Source organism: Hypanus sabinus, chromosome 7 (assembly GCF_030144855.1).
Source record: "Hypanus sabinus isolate sHypSab1 chromosome 7, sHypSab1.hap1, whole genome shotgun sequence".
Lineage (NCBI taxonomy): Eukaryota > Metazoa > Chordata > Chondrichthyes > Myliobatiformes > Dasyatidae > Hypanus > Hypanus sabinus.
The window spans coordinates 42,311,916-42,329,547 of record NC_082712.1 but is presented as its reverse complement, the minus strand read 5'-3'; the positions used below and the strand labels follow the sequence as shown (position 1 = coordinate 42,329,547).

Below are 17,632 nucleotides of genomic sequence, written 5' to 3'. Positions count from 1 at the left end.
GATGGGGCTCATTAGCCATGTCTGGCAGATCATCTTGGAGAAGGAAAGCTCTGATCTCAAGCCTCCGCTGCCTTGCAGCTATACCCCCTCATAGGGAAGGCTTTGTGAGTAAACCCCAAGGGAAAAATCCAAAGCTGGAGTCCTGACAACAGTCCTACATCGAGTTCAAGACAACAGAGATCTGTGAAAACGATGGATTCCAGCTGCCAGGATCATCTACTGTCTATCACAGCCTGGGCACCGCTTCCTGTGCGTCACAGGTACTCAGCTGTGCATTGCCTATTAATTAAAAAACAAAGAGTGATGAAGCCTCACTGGAGGCCGCCAATGATTGCAAGATCCAGACTTATGGGACACAATGGGTGATGTTCTGCTTCAGTGGGCGACGTTACACATGGGACTTCATCCTGGCTAAAGTGCTCCAAAGTCGATCTAATTAGGGGCTCTACGCCCAATGGTGTTTGCCACTCACGTTGTGATTACATACACTTTAACAAGGCCACCACCCCTTATCATTACCTGGTCCCACACATTCAAGACATTTCTACAGTTAATTTTTTCCAAAGTTGATCTAGTTAGGGGCTATCATCAGGTGCCTATGTGTTTGGAGGACATTCCCAAAACAACTGTGATAACCTCATTTGGCCTTTTTGAGTTTCTGCACATGCCATTTAGACTGACTGAAAAATGCAGCAGACTTTCCAATGGCTGATGAACTGTGTACTAAAAGCTTAAATTTTCTTTCTGTTTACCTGGATAACATACTTGTCACCAGTGCTTCCAAATCCGCTTAAGCCAACACAGGTTGATTATTAACCTTGCTAAATCCTAGTTTGGGTTGTCAACCATTGGCTTTCTCTGCCATCACATCCCTGCAGAAGGTGAGAAACCCCTCCCATCAAAGGTAGCTGCTATTATGGATTACTACTAAAAACTTAGTACCTCCCACTAATTTTCCCTCTACGGGACCAGATATATGAGTATTTGGATAGACAAGGACTGATCAGGGATAGTCAGCATGGCTTTGTGCATGGTAGGTTGCATCTAACTAATTTTATAAAGTTTTTCAAAGAAGTTACCAGGAAAGTTGACGAAGACACGGTAGTGAATGTTGGCTACATGGATTTCAGCAAGTCAGTTGATAAGGTTGCACACAGGCAGTTGCTTGGCATTCATTATGAAGTAGTAAACTGGATTAGACATTGGCTTTGCAGGAGAAGCCAGAAAGTGGGTTGTAGATAGTTGCCTCTCTGACTGGAGGCCTGTGACTAGTGGAGTACCACAGGGATCGGTGCTGGATCCATTGCTGTTTGCTATCTATCAATGATCTGGATGATATGGTTAACTGGAGCAGCAAATTTGCGGATGACACCAAGATTGGGGGTGTAGTGAACAGAGAAGAAGGCTACCAAAGCTTGCAGCAGGACCTGGACCAGCTGAAAATTAGCAGATTGAATTTAATGCAAGCACTTGTGAGGTGTTGCACTTTGGGAGAAAACCAGGGTAGGTCATACATAGGGAGCAGTAAAACACTGAGGAATGTGATAGATCAAAGGGATCAGGGAATACAGGTCCATAACATAATGCAAGTGGCTGCAGGTTGATAGGGTCATAAAGAAACCATTTGGCACATTGGCCTTCATAGGTCAAAGTACTGAGTACAGGAATTGGGATGCTATGTGAAAGTCATGCAGGACATTGGTAACTCCCACTTTAGAATACTGTGTGCATCTTTGGTCATCTACCTACAGGAAAGATGTAAATAAGATTGAAAGAGTACAGAGAAAATTTACAAGGATGTTGTTGAGACTGGAGGACCTGAGTTATAAGGAAAGATTGAATAGGATAGAACTTTATTCCCTACATAGAAGATTGAAGGAAGATTTGATAGAGGTGTACAAAATTATGAAGTAAGTGCAAGCAGACTTTTTCCACTGAGCTTGGGTGAGACTGCAACTAGAGGTATGGATTAAGGGTGAAAGGTGAAATGTTTAAGGAAAACACGAGGGGTAACTTCTTCACTCAGAGGATGGAGAGAGTGTGGAACAAGCTGCCAGCACAACGAATGGATGTGATTTCGATTTCAAAGTTTAAAAGAAGTTTGTACAGGTTCATGAATGGGAGGGCTATGGTCTGAGTGCAGGTTGTAGTGATTTGGCAGTTTAAATTGTTTGGCGCATGCTAGATGGACCAAAGGCCTGTTTTTATGCTGTAGTTTTCTATGACTGTGTATTTTCCATAATACTTTCCTTCATGATTTTTTTTCCAGGTTCACTCTTATCAAGGAAGATACTATGGTCACAGGATCTCTACTGGAGAAATAAATTCTTTGCCTTCTCAGATGGAATAAAGGTTAGATTATTATCTCAGAAGTACTTCCCCAAGTGTAAAAATATCAAAAGTAAGCCAATTGAAAGCCATGATTGTTCCTGGTTTTAAAATGTCATAATAATTATCTGTCACAATGTTCTGGAAAATAAGATGAAAACTTACTTTATCCCAAATCTTGCTTGAGGAATAAGTGGTGCTTCTTTCTGTTGTTTTTCAAGTCCAGATGTAGATGGGACAACGTTCTCAGATGGAACAAAGTTCTCAGATGGATATCCCTTTTGTTGACTCACAAAAAAGTTGCTCAAGACCCCAGGTGTTTTACTTGTATTTAAGCTTCAATTGCAATAAAAAATAATGAGTAACACTTAAACAAAGCATTTAGGAAATGTGGCAACTTGCAAGACTAATGTGCAATCCTAATTTCTTAAGTAGAAGTTGCTGCAGCTTTCTATAGTAACATGACCCATCAAGAACCAATGGAATTTAAGTATATAACAACATAATATTACGCCAAATGCCATCATCAATGTATTAATCATACAGTAGGAAAACAAATTTTTTTCTGCATAATCTGTCAGATCCTATCAGGATTTTAAAAATTTAAATGAGATATCCTTTTTATTCTTCTAAATTCTAAACAAAGATAAATGTAACAGTATTACAGTGGAATAAAGGGGAATTACAGAGGTATGTGGTCAGCTGTCTACTGCCCATTACACCACTGGCGTTTAGGGCTGCAGTGAAGGTCCTCCATCTCTGGCGGTGCTCAGGGCTTCCTTCATCATGTCAGTAGCTCGATTTTCATTACCGTCAGGCATGCAAGTTCTGGGTTGAGATCAGACGTAGAAGGATTTTTCATTGCTGTTTCATTAGTTTTGTTCTATCAGTCAGGCTTTGTTAGCCCTGCGCTGAAACCCTGAAACTGGAGGACCAGTGGACTACTCTTACTCTGGCCTCTACCCTTTGACCTATTTGCATGGATGACCCTATCAGGAGCATAATGTTCTCACTATAGCCAACATAGCACTCTGGGTTATTGAGGCATGTGAGCCTCCAAACCCTATGACAAAGTCATGATCCTCTTGGAGGATGAGGCCAGCTGCTGTGAGAGTAAAAGCCTGACGAGTTGAAGGAGAGTGGTAGGCTGGATCCAAATGGGTTTGGTGACAAGAAGCAAAGCGTAAAAATTGACAGGTGGTTTTGAGACAGGTTAGTAGACAAATACAATCTGCCTAAACGAATAGCACACAAACAATTGTACTTTTCATGCTTTTACTCAACACATTGTTTAATTATTCACTGTCCAGGCTGGCAAAAGTATGTGAACCCTTGTATTTAATAATAGTATAACCTTATAAGAATTATAGCACAGAAACAGGCCATCTCAGCCCTTCTAGTCCATGCCAAATGCTTACTCTCACCTAGTCCCACTGACCCGCACTCAGCCCATAACCCCCCATTCCTTTCCTGTCCATATACCTACCCAACTTTACTTTAAATGACAATACTGAACCTGCCTCTACCACTTCTACTGGAACCTCCTAAAGCAGTAATAATCTCCAGCAGGTGTTTCAATTGGGTTAAGGTCTAGACTCTGACTTGGCATTCCAAAACATGAATTTTCTTCTTTTTAAACTATTCTACTGTTAATTTACTCTTGTGTTTTGGATCATTGTCTTGTTGCATCATCCAGTCCAGGATGTTGCCTGGATTGGGGAGCATGCCTTATGAGAATAAGTTTAATGAACTTGGCCTTTTCTCCTTGGAATGACAGAGGATGAGAGCTGACCTGACAGAGGTGTATAAGATGATGAAAGGCATTGATTGTGTGGATAGTCAGAGGCTTTTTCTCAGGGCTGAAATGGCTAACACGAGAGGGCACAGTAGGTAGGTGCAGAGGGGATGTCAGGAATAAGTTTTTTTTTTACCCAGAGAGTAGTGAGTGTGTGGATGACGAGCAGCAATAGCTGGATTTTCTGAGAGCAATATGGAAGGTGCAGCATAGATAGTGTTATGAGAGATGAATAGACCTGATGGACAATGGGGTGCAGAGTTAACTATTTCCCCCCCCCCCCGAGAACTACGAACTATTGCTGTTGCTATGCCGCTCATGAGGGAGAGAGATGAAACACAGGCAAGAACATCTGCTACAGATAAGAGGGGGAGAGAGACTGTTGATTTACTGTATTTTGACTCTTCCTGGATTATTTACCTTCCACTACAAGGACTTTACTTTGCTTGTTAACATTCTTCAGGAGATAGCAGGAGTGGCCTAATTTGATGAACACGGTCATTCAGAGTTGATGGACAGCTGAGACCCCACGAGTGGGGATAAAAGACAGGTCTGGAGAGACGCCCTTCAGACACACCAGTGGACACTGACTGAGTGTTGAGAACCCACAGAAAGGTGGGGGCTTCGGAAACCGAATCAGGAGATCGGTCAGTAAAGCACACAGTGTTACAGCAGGGCTGGTGGGGACTTGTGTGTGTGTGTCCACTCACGCCAAAGTGACGAGTCCACCACAGAAGAACGGTCTAGCTGAAGAACAGAGGGGTCATAACTGTATGATCACAACGACACGACGGATTAAGAAAGCCACAAAAGGTTTGCCTGCCGCAACTGTTGCTGTTACATCTCGCTCGCTTGCTCTCTCTCTCTCTCTCTCTCCAATGATTTCAATACAACAACCATAACCACCTCAGCATTTATGAACTGAACTCTATACTTTCCTATGACAATTCATTTACCCCTAGACATCAATAGAGCTTGTTTATTATTATTATTATTCCTACACTTTTAGGTTTATTACTGCTAACTTGTTTTATATGTATATTTGCATTTTTGATATTGTATTGTGTAGTTTACTAATAAACACCTTTAGTTTGGTACCACCAGACTCCAACAGATTCTTCTTTCTCTGCTGCTCAGACACCCAGTTATGGGGTACGTAACAATAGATACATCCCAAAGAAGTAGTAGACTTCTAAAGGCAGAATGATGCAATCATGGCTAATGAGAAGTCAAAGCCAACATGAAATCCAAAAAGAGGACATATAATAGAGCAAAAATTAGTAGGAAGTTAGAAACTTCGGAAGCTTTTAAAAAAAAACCAACAGAAAGCAATTAAAAACGGTCATAAAGAAGGAAAACATGGAATACAAAGATAAAGCACGCCAATAATATTAAAGAGGATTCAAAAAGTTTATTCAGATATATAAAGTGTAAAAGAGAGGAGAGGGGAGATATAGGACCATTGAAATATGATGCTTGAAAGGTGGTAATGGGGGACAAGGATACAGCAGATGAACTAAATAAGTATCTTGTATCAGTCTTCACTGTGGAAGACAACAAGCAATTATGACAGAAGTTTGAGAGTGTCAAGGGGAAGTGTGGGCGGTTGCTCTTATTAGGGAGAAGATGCTTAGGAAACTGAAAGGTCTGAAGGTAGATAAGTCACCTGGACTAGATGGTCTACACCCCAGGGTTCTGAAAGAGCTAGCTGAAGAGATTGTGGAGGCATCAGTAGTGATCTTTCAAGAATCAATGGATTAGGACATGGTTCCAGAGAACTAGATAATTACAAACGTCACAGCACGCTTCAAGAAGGGAAGAAGGCAAAAGAATGGAAATTATAGGCCAGTTAGTCTGACCACAGTGGTTGGGAAGACGTTGAAGTTGATTGTTCAGGATGTTGTTTCAGGGTACCTGGGGGCACTTGATAAAATAGATTGCAGTCAGCATGGTTTCCTTAAAGGAAAGTCCTGCCTGACAAATTTGTTGGAATTCTTTGAAGAAATAACAAGCAGGATAGACAAAGGAGAATCGGTACATGTAGTGTACTTGGATTTTCAGAAGGTCTTTGAAAAGGTGCCACACATGAGGCTGCTTCACAACTTAAGAGCTCACTATATTACATGGATAGAGCACTGATTGATTGGCAGGAGGCAAAATGTTGGAATAAAAGGGCTGCCATAGACCATAGTGTTCCACAGGGGTCCGTGTTAGGTCCATTTCCTTTCACATTATATGTCAATGAATTGGAATTGATGGATTTTTGGCCAAGTTTGCGGGCAAAACAATGGTAGGTGGAGGGGCAGGTAGCATTGAGGAAGCAGAGGGGCTACAGAAGAACTTAAACAGATTAGAAAAATGAGCAAAGAAATGGCAGATGGAATACAGTGCCAGGAACTGTATGGCCATGCACTTTGGTAGAGAAATAAAAGCATATTATTTTCTAAATGGAGAAAAATTCAAAATTCTGATGTGCAAAGGACTTGGGAGTCTTTGTGTAGAATTCCCTGAAGGTTAATTCACAAGTTGAGTAGGTGTTGGGGAAGGCAAATATGATGTTAACATTCATTTCGAGAGAACTAGCATATACAAACTAGGATGTGATGTTGAGGCTTTATAATGTATTTATTTATTGAGATAAAATGAGGAATTTACACTACACGCTGCATCCACAAAGGAAACAACATTATGAAGGACCCCATGCACCCCTTATACAATCTCTTCTCCCTCCTGCCATCTGGGAAAATGCTCCGAAGCATTTGGGCTCTTACGACCAGACTATATAACAGTTTCTTCCCCCAAGCTATCAGACTCCTCAATACCCGAAGCCTGGACTGACACCTTGCCCTACTGTCCTGTTTATTATTTATTGTAATGTCTGCACTGTTTTTGTGCACTTTATGCAGTCCAGAGTAGGTCTGTAGTATAGCTTTCTCTGTTTTTTTTATTACGTAGTTCAGTCTAGTTTTTTGTACTGTGTCATGTAAACCATGGTCCTGAAAAACGTTGTCTAATTTTTACTATGCACTGTACCAGCAGTTATGGTCGAAATGACAATAAATGTTGACTTGACTTGACTAGAATAGACCTTTCTGGCCCTTCAAGCCACATTACTCAGCAATCCCCAATTTAATCCAAGCCTAATCATGGGATAATTTATAATGACCAATTAACCTACCAACTAGTACATCTTTGCACTGTGGGAGGAAACCAGAGCACCCAGAGGAAACCCACACAATTATGGGGAGAACGTACAAACTCCTTGCAGGCAGAGGCAGGACCAAAGGACACTGGTTCAGAATAGAGGGACGACCATTTAAAATAGAGATGAGGAGGAATTTCTTTAGCCAGAGAGTGTGAACGTGTGGAATTCATTGCCATAGACAGCTGTGGAGGCCATGTTATTGGGTACATTTAAGGCAGTGGTTGATAAATTCTTGATAAGTCAGGGCATGAAACGGTATGGGGAGAAAGGAGGCAGGAGTTTAGGACTGAGAGAGAAATTGATCAGCCATGATGAAATGACAGAGCAGACTCAATGGGCCTAATTCTGCTCCTATATCTTATCTGATAGTCTTATATGATCTAGTCATTCGTTTAACAAATCCATGCTCAATATCCCAAATTAAGCCTTCAGAAGCTTTTTTAGTAACTTCTCCAATAATCGCTAGAAATATTCAGGAGGGAAAGGTGTGGAAAGAGAAATAGCCAATACTTCAGGTCCAGGACCTCTCATCAGAACTTTTCATTTACTGATATTTTAAGTCATTTATGATTTAATACATTTTAGCACAACTTCGTTCTCACCCTCTACATATAAACAATCCTTTTAAGTTTGCTTTTCTTCTGATTCATTGATCTGCATTTCTTGTCTTGCAGCCAAATAACTATCCCTGATTCTTTATGCTTCTTTCTTATTCATTGATTCCAGCTGGTCTATTATTTAATAATCCTGTTACATCTCCCTTCTTACAAATAACTATAATTTTAGCAATTTCACAATACTCTTGCAATGTACCTTATTTTAATTAGTTATTAAGCATATCCAGTCGTGCTTCTTCTCTTTAGGGGAATTCAAAATTCACAGATGGAATCAATTAACTAGCATTTTATCACCCTTAATCTTGCCTAATTAAAAATTCTCCTGTTTTAGAGTTAGTTCTGTTGTGCCCAACTTTCTTGGCAGTAAATACTTATACAATCATTTCCTGAATCATGGCTCAGTTTTTATAATTTGTTTAGCTTCATGAGGATTGATTTGGGGACAGAAAGTTGGGAGACAGATTAGGGTTTATGTGCAATGATGAGAGGGAATTAAAAATCAGGCCACTGATGTGGTTGTGGGACATTCATGGTCAGATGCTGGGCAGTTGAAGGTGGACAAGAGCCTCCTCCCAGCTCACTGAATTGTCAGTGGGTTCTGGAATTGGAGTTTTGTGCTGGCAGGATTTCCGACGGTCCCCTGGGCCCACAAATCAATGGGATCAGAGTTCAAGAACAAATATCCAATGACTGAGGCCCAAGAGTCAAATCAGAAATGCAGAAGTCGACCCATTGGCGGGAACCAATGCTGTGAATCTCTGCAAGTCCATTGGGGAAGGCAAAGCCCATGTCTGCAGGCCTTAGTCCAAGTCCACTAAATGCGTGTGTTGATTGTAAACGCAAACAGCAAAATTAACTATATATTTCAAGTTCAATTATCATTCAACCATACATGAGTATATCCACATTTGAATATAGCGTTCCTGTGAGCTCAAGATGAATAAACATAAATCTTGAATGTATAACTGCTTATGAGTTTTTCCTAACAGTTTCTTAGTGACTCAATTTTTAAACAGATTTATTTAATATTTTGTAGGTTTATGTTCCATATAGGTCCACAACTGAACAGATTCAAGTAAGGTGCACACCAGTTTGTAGAAAACAAGCACAGTAATATTCCGTGTGAAAATCAGGAATTCAAATAAATACCATTTTCATTGCCAACAAAAATTATGCATGAGGAATGGTCAAGCTCAGTCCACATACTGGAACTTATTTATTCAGCTTACAAATACAGAAAGTTGCTTGTGTAAAAGAGTGAAAATCTATCGTACTTATAGAACCATGCTTCAGCAAGAGGGAATTAGCTTTAAGCAGAAGCAATGGAAAACTATAAAGGGAATTATATATTGATTTTACCTTTTTGATTTAATTTTCTGTGGGAGTTTTGAAAGAGCTGGAGATCCATTCACAATGGTAGTTTCTTTATTCTTCCCACTATACACGCTTTTTCTTAGCTGATATGTTTCAAATCCAGCTGATTCATCAATATCATTATTATCTGCTGTGGTCTGAGCTAATGGCATAGATTCCAGATCCACACATTTAGTGTACGGGTCTGTAACGAAAGTAGGGCAGAAAATAAGTTACATCGTTTTATCTCAAACAAGAGAAATTCTCCACATGGCAGAGATCCAAGCAACACACACAAAATACTGGAGGAACTCAGCAGGACAGGCAGCATCTATGGAAAAGAGTAAACAGTCGACGTTTTGGGTCAAGACCCTTCATCAGGACTTGGTTCTGACATAATGTCATTATCAAGAGGGCTCCAAATAAATCTTTCCACAATAGTGATAAGCAATAAAACATTGACAATTTAAAATAACATAATTGTTCAAACAGTTCCTGCTGAAAATATAAAACATTACTTTGGAAAAGTAAATTTGTTCTTTTAAAAGGAAGTCAGCAAATTAATACAAGGAAGTAGCTAACCAAAGTTACGTCAGTCAGTAATACAACTTTTTATGGGGCCAGAAAAGAGAAGGACTATTGGAGTAATGGATGCAAGCTTTTCCCTTTTTGAAAAGAAGTGTACCCCCCTCGTTTCACTGAGACTCTCCATTGGCAATACGCAAGCCAGAGCAGTACGATATGGAGACCAAGCTGTTACCCACGTAGCAGGCTTCCCCTCTCCAAGCAGCTGATGAATCCAAAGGAACGGCAGAGACCGATATAGATTGGCACTAGTGACATTGCAGGAGTTGCCAATCAGCGTTGGACTCATAGTACTACTTTAGGGACTCTATCTCCAGATTTTTCCTTACGGTTTAGTCCAGAAGCCTTCTTCATGAGTGGGTATAGCTGCAAGGCAGCAGAGGGTTGAGTTCAGTCTTCCTTCTCCTAGATGAGCTGCCAACCATGACTAATGAGCCCTATCTGCCTAAAGCCATTGGTTTTAAAGTGTCGGTAACCCACCTTTGTCCCTTCTCCTATCAGTAGAAACTATTCTGCCAGGCTTAGTAGCTACACCACATGTGAAGGTCACAAGGCTATTTGGAGGCATTTAATAGGTATTGGAAGCATATCCCCACTACCACCTCCTGGCAATAACAAACCTTAAGGAACCATAAGGTGCCTCCTTCATCCTCAAAAGGACTGAACACCCTTGTTTCAGGACAGACATTCAGTCTCAAGAATCTACTTTTGATCCTGTACATGAACATTAAACCAGTGGTTGCAACTAAATGAACTTATACCAATTTGGACACTTACCTAACGAATACATGAGAACACTTAATATGAAGTAATACAATTCTCTCAAGAATTTTCTGATCAAAAGTTTTTTTAAAGGATGACCTGCTTTTTAAAAGGCATTTGGAGAATACCACACTGAATTTCCACTGTGATTAAAAACTAGCACTGAGTAGAGCCAGGCAGTCTCAATTTATCAAAAATTTCCTATTCATTTCACCAACATTTTAACTCTAAAGGAACTTCTCAGATATCAAGACATTCCCTTTGAGTTAAAACAAGAAAATCCACAATGAGCAAATTAGCTTCCTGTACTAAATTTCCAAGATTCAATGAAAAGACAGTCTAACCAACTCCTCCTCCAAAGTTATGTGATTTGTATGATTTTCAATTAATATTCCTCATTCAACTGTAACATTTAACTGTTAAAAACTACAATACATCTACAAGAATTAAAGTAACTCCCTCAGACCACAAGATTCAAATGTTAGTAATTCTGTACTTCCAAATGCAAGAGATCATAGCAACTCAGTGCAAACCCTGCATCCTAACTGTGCTCACTGCTTAAAAGTAATCTTTGATTTTAATGAGAAATAACTGTAGAATTTCGCTTTAAAATTTTTAGCTGTAAGGTCACTGAGCCCTCAGTTGATTTTCATAAAGAAATTAAGATCTGGTAACAAGCAAATAATATCAATTTCCTTAAGCAGAAAATCAGAAAGGTATCGGAGGGTTCACAAATGTGGTAGATAAAATGAACACGGAAAGTTATATAAAACCTGAATGGAAATTAGTGTTTTTTGTTAATTTATTTTAAGACTACATCCAGTGACAGATCACAGGAAGCTGCATCTCAAGAATCACCTCTCAGCAAAGGCAGATACCAATGATGCACTACAGCCTTAATGAATGAGCACAGCCTTTGGTTAATTGTGGAAAAGGGGTATTTAAAGATGAAGATATTAGATCTAGAGCAAAATTCATGGTTTGCCAGGTTTTTATCCTCATATAGGCCTCTGAGACTGGAAGTATCAAAATCAGGCTTATTAAAGCACTAGAAAAATAACTTCAAACCATCTCTGCTAAATTTACCAATTCACTGGAAGGCCAAGCAAACATATTTACATATCCTCACCTAAGCCACCACCACCAGTATTAAGATCCCCTGGTTAGATCTTATTTACAATATTGAGCAATAAACATTATTCACATACTCAACACTGGACTATTCCAAATAAGAGATTACCATGCAGAGGGGCAAAATTTTCAGACTGTATTCAAAACATCAATGAAGAAATAGATCCCCAGTGACTCCAGGGAATCTCTGGCCCACAAATATAGGAGAAATGATCAAGATGGATTTGAGAACCGCACACTGGGAGCAAAGGCTCTATACAAGCAGCTGAAAAGCAGACCATCTCACTACTCAGTTGCCCGGCCTTTACCCATCTGCAATTCCCACAATGGACTCATTATCCACTTCAGAACAGAAAAAAACTTCTAGAATTGAACAAGATCATCCTCAATCCCAAGGGACTGCCCAGGGGAGGAGATACCAACATCCTATAGTTATTAGCCCTTCAAGTTTATTCAAAAAGATTGCTGCAAAGTGGCTTATTACTACTAAAGTATGAATTTTGTGTGGAAAGTCATACCCATCTCTGCTTCTATTTGCAACATAGCTGTAAAGCTCAAAAGGATATTAATGCACACAATATCCAGAAAAATATGAGCACAAAACATGATTCAAAGCTTTAAAGTAATCCTAGGTAGTTTGACTGACATACCACAAATGAATCAATTTTAGTAGGAAAAGTAGAACTAATCACATGCTACTTTAGGAAATACATACTATACCTGATATTGGTCTTTTAGCCAAAGACTGCTTGCTTGGAGTGTCAATTCTAGAGCAAAGTCTTTTACTAGGCATTTTTCTGTTATTTTCATCTGCTTTGGCTAAATTGGTTGAACTGCCAGCTTCTGCAGAGTTCTTACAACTTAAAGCACCCTGCTCAAGTGCATTAGAATCCATTTTATTAGTCTTCTTTACAAGGCATAAAAGTGAATCTTCCTGGAATGCCTCACAATCATCTCTGTTCTCCTGAGACTTGACACACACTTCTCTTGACTTTCTTTGTTTTGCATATCCCAATTCTGTTCTTTTCTTGGAGGTCAAAGACCATCTAGAGGCAGCTGAAGGTTCATTTTGTAACTCTCTCTCAGTATTATTCTTTGCAGTACATACAGAGCTTTTGCTAGATCCCTGCTTGTTTTGTTGGCAAGATTTTGCATCCTCTGATTGTTTAAGGGGCAAATGCTCATTTGCTGGTTCCCTTTGTTTTACATCTGAGGCAGCAACTTGGTTTCCATCTGCTTTCTGGTGCTTTTCTTTCTTTGTTATATTCTTCACATCTAAGATAGATTTCTTTTCTTGTGCAATGGGTTTCTGACTCAGTGCCTTCCTTGGTCTGGAAGTCCATGATTCAAAACAGAAGCTCCCTTCTTCCACCAATTCAAATTCAAAGTCATTACACTTTGGTGTAAGAACAAGTGGCTCAACTTGTGGTGGCTGTGTCAATCCTAAAACAGTTGGTCTGTAAAACAAATGTGATTAACTTTATTAATTATTTTTAAACATTGACTTGATTGCTCAAATAAAGATCTGCTGAGGTACAAAATTAAAACTTAACCACAGCCAATATAAATCCAACCAGGGCACTTTGAAATTTCTTTAGACATACTTGCCTGACCAATGTGAAATTGCATCATCTGGTACCTGGACATTAAATCTGAAACAGACTTCGCATCCACACCCGTAAAGTCAAATCCCAATCATCTTTCATCCACAAGCTATAGCCAATGGATCTGCCTGACCACGATAAACTTAAAACCAGTGCATGATTAAAAATACTGGAGCAACAAACAAGATGATTGACTAATTCAGCATGTCAATCAGCATCTGTGGAGAGTTCAGATTGAGACCCTTCATTCAGTGATCCTCAGAGAGAATCAATGGACAAGAGCTCTTCTTCACCTCCTTCCATGAGAAAAAAATGTATGTTTACCCTGTTTTAGTTCCTTTTTCTTGTATCTGTAGTTTATGCTCAAAACAAGGTGGTTTACTGTAGAACCCATGCAGAGAAATTAAATGGAGAAATAATGCTGCATCTTGCACTCAAAAGTCAAAATTTTACCTATTCAGCCTGTTAAATTCATGGTGTAAACTAGAATAACAACCAAGTTTTTATAGTGCTACTTTGAAGAACTGGTATATTTTTCCACTCTGTACTGAAAATACGACCAAATTTCAGCTCCAATATGAAGCATTTATTTTTTCTGCTGCCAGCACATCTAGAGTATGTCAACATTTCATATCATCATGTTCTCCTTTCGGTCATAGCAAGTGTTTTATGCTTATTTGATCCCTGGTTCCTTGCAATTTTATTTTTTTTTGTTTCTTCTACAATGAAAATGCACTAAATATTTGTTAAACATCATTGCCATTTACATATCTTCTATAATAATTCATCTTTTTCCTGTTTATGGAACTCACATTTATAGTTGTGATTTTTGCATACTTGTAGAAACTTATACATCGTTCATAATTCTTGCTCATTTTCATTCACGTTCTATTTCATTTCAATTTTCAAATCAATTGCACTATTTTGGAATATGATGAAACTTACCAGTACTTTTGATTTATACAAGCAGACTGAATAGCATTAAAAAAAAAGGATGCCATTCTGGTCAGCTTTAGGTCCCAACCTGCTTGGTTTTATGTAAGATTCGGAGAGCCTCTCCTGAACAGTCTTGTGGACAATTCTAACAATCCAACTTAAATTTTGAAACAAATCACAATCTCTCCTACAGACTGGAAAATACTGTAGCAGTGCGCTACACACAGCGCTGAAATAACGACACGCAGTCGGTGAGTTGCAGTTGCAAAAAAGATTTATTCAAACTTCACGGCCTTGCTTTAAAGCCTTCCTGTTCCCGCCCTCCCTGGGCAGGAATGCTGTGGGGGCGCATATTCACAGTCCTGTCCCGTGCGCGGGCTTTTTCCCTTGCTGGTGAAGTAAGCCTGGCGCCCTTTTTGGGGCCGGCCTCAATGCCGGCACACGCCACTTTGTGAGCCGGTTCGAGTGCACTGGGAAGTGGGTCGCCACAACACTGCAATTTCTGTTCATGCTGCAGGTGTTAAAATACAAGTTGTTTGCTGTTTAGTCATTCAAACCTCAGCTCGGTGAGAGAAAGATGAATTTCCCAGATTCACTTGAAGCATCTGTTGATCCATTTCTCCAGACTTAGTAAGGAATCCAGCAGCAAAGTTCTGACATGCTGAAAAGTTCTCTACACTAAGAAATGGCAACTGATCATTACACTCATCCTTACACTTTCTGCAATCCCATAGGAAGTCTAGTATCCAGCTGCACAAGGCGGGATGAAAGCCGAGGTCCCTAAGTTTCCTGTCAAGTCTGGAGGGAATTAAGGTGCTCAATGCTGAATTGTATTCCAGCAAAAGCATTCAAATATATGTGTCCCTCTAAGCCAGGTGAGTGAGGATGGCGACATCAGTAGACTGGTTCCGTCAGTAGGTGAACTGTAGGGGGTCCAGTGTAAGTAGTAGCGTGCTGTAAATGTAGTCTTTAACCAGCCTTGCAAAGTATTTTGTTTGTAATTGCGGTAAGTACAACAGGGCACCAATCATTCAGGCATGCAACCTTGGTTTTCTTAGGTACAGGGACAATGATGGGCGATTTGAGGGCACTACAACATTGCAGAGGGAGAGATTAAAAATGTCCATAAACACACCAGCCAGCTGTTCCGCATACACTTTGAGGGCTCTCCTGGAATGCCATCCGTCCCTGCTACCGTGCGGCTGGTTACATGTTGGAATGCTCTACGTATTTCAGCCTTGGAGATGAGCAAGGGGCAGGTCTCATCGGCGGCTCTCCTCAGAGGTCCAGTCTTATCAACCTCGAATAGAGCATAAAAAACATTTAGTTCATCCAGGAGTAAGGCTGCAATGATGGCTGTACTGCCGCGTTTCCTCTTGAAGTCCTAATGATGTGCAGTCCTTGCCATACGCTACATGTGTCATTGTTGCAGAGTTGTGACGGCATTTTATCACTGTCTTGCCATTTTGCCACCTTGACGGCTCTATGTAAATCATAGTGGCATCTCTTGAGCAACCACTGGTCTCTGGAGGTGAAGGCTTTATCCCTTGTGCTGAAAACAACAGGCACTTAACTATTTATCCAAGGCTTCTGGTTTGGGTAGATCAAACCAACTTTGGGAAACAATGTCTTCAATGCACTTCCAAATGAAGCTCGTGACCACTTCTGTATATTCAGGGATGTTCTCAGCTTGAAATACCTCTCAGGTGAAGTGCTCAAAGCAGTCCTGTAACATTGAGTCTGATTGGTTGGACTAGCAGTGGATGGTTTTCACTATGGCTGTTTCCTGTTTCAGTTTCTGCCTGTAGACGGGCAGGAGCAAGATGGAGGAATGATCAGATTTTCCAAACGGAGGGTGGAGAAGTGCTTTGTAGTGGTTGCAGAAGGGAGAGCAGCAGTGGTCGAGTATGCTTCCTCCTCGTGTGTTCACCTCAGTGTGTTGGTAGAACGTCAGGTAAGTTCTAGTCAACGACGCTTGGTTGAAGTCTCCAGCGACGATGAAAGCAGCCACTGGATGTGTGGTTTCATGGACATTGGTGGTTTTTCATAGTTCATTGACAGCCAGGTTGGTATCGGCCTGTGGTGGGATATACACAGTTGTCATAATAACAGAAGTGAGTTCTCTAGGTAGCCAGCAAGGTTGACATAGCAGCAAAGTACTCCAGATCCAGGGAGCAAAAGGATTTGAGGGTGTGCATGAGGATTTGGGTCGCACCAAGCATGGTTCACCATGAAGCATACTCCCCCACCTTTACATTTCCCAGAGAGGTCTTTGGACCTGTTCACTCGGAACACAGAGAACCTGATAGGTTTGTTGGCTTCGTCTGTTATCTCCTCCATTATAACCCATGTCCTGATCTCTCTTTTATCTTTAATAGCTGTAGTAGGCTTTTTACTCTCCATCTTAATAACTTAAGATAGCAGCTCTGGATTTAGACTAATTTCTGTATGAATAAAAACATAAAATAAATATTAAAATATGCAGCCATATTTAAAAGTTACAGTTAAAAAAATCTATAGCTCATTTGTGAATGAATAGTTCACTGCCACAAAACATGAATCACTGAAATACATTGGAAGCTTTATTGCTAGCCTGTGCCTCCGACTTAACTGACCTCAAGCAGTGGTGCTGACCATGGTTTCAAAATCTCTGGGTTAAGGCAGAGATTTCCTATCTTCACAAATTTCCAGCAAGCTCTGCACATGTCAGAGAAGTAAAGACCTAGGGTTAAATGCAATGGTCCTGAAAGACGAAACATCCATTGACAATCCACAGTTAAGCAATTCAGCCTAAAGCTAAGAGAACATTGGTGTGCATTAAATATCTAAATATATACATACTTCTTTCTAAAACAGCTTGACAAAGTCTTGGGTTCTTCAACTCCTAAAGCGTTTGAGACAATCTTCTGTTGAGCTCTTATGTTAGGACTCTTCACAGCTATGGGCGTTACACTTGTATTAAAACATAACCTATGAAAAGTAATTTTATAAAATAAGCTCAGTAGTAATGTCAAAACCTGCATATGAAAGATATAAACTATACATCAAAATATCTGGTACTAAAACACTGGAAATGGAATTTAGAAAAATTAAAATGAACAATAATGTTGGCAAATATGTCACAGACAATGAACAGGAAACACGAGTGTATACCTTGGGAAAAATACACTCCGCCAAAAACACAATAAACAATGACAGCACATCATGAATGATTAAAGATACAAAGGAAAAATTAGTATGTGGATTTTATATGGTCAGCCCCTCAGCCTCCTATGCTCCAGGAAAAGAAAAGTCCATGCCTATCTGGCCTCTTCTT

At 40.0% G+C, this 17,632-nt stretch overlaps 1 protein-coding gene across 1 annotated transcript in view; it reads right to left on the bottom strand.

The window, feature by feature from the left end:
* LOC132396748 (centromere protein C-like) overlaps positions 1 to 17,632 on the bottom strand; it is a 106,931-nt gene that overhangs the window by 40,277 nt on the left and 49,022 nt on the right. Inside the window, exons 7-10 of the mRNA XM_059974606.1 lie at positions 17,158 to 17,286; positions 12,497 to 13,233; positions 9,305 to 9,503; positions 2,494 to 2,664 (exon numbers count right to left, since the gene is read on the bottom strand). Of these exons, the coding sequence (XP_059830589.1) occupies positions 2,494 to 2,664; positions 9,305 to 9,503; positions 12,497 to 13,233; positions 17,158 to 17,286 (1,236 nt within the window). The remainder of the gene's footprint in view (positions 1 to 2,493; positions 2,665 to 9,304; positions 9,504 to 12,496; positions 13,234 to 17,157; positions 17,287 to 17,632) is intronic.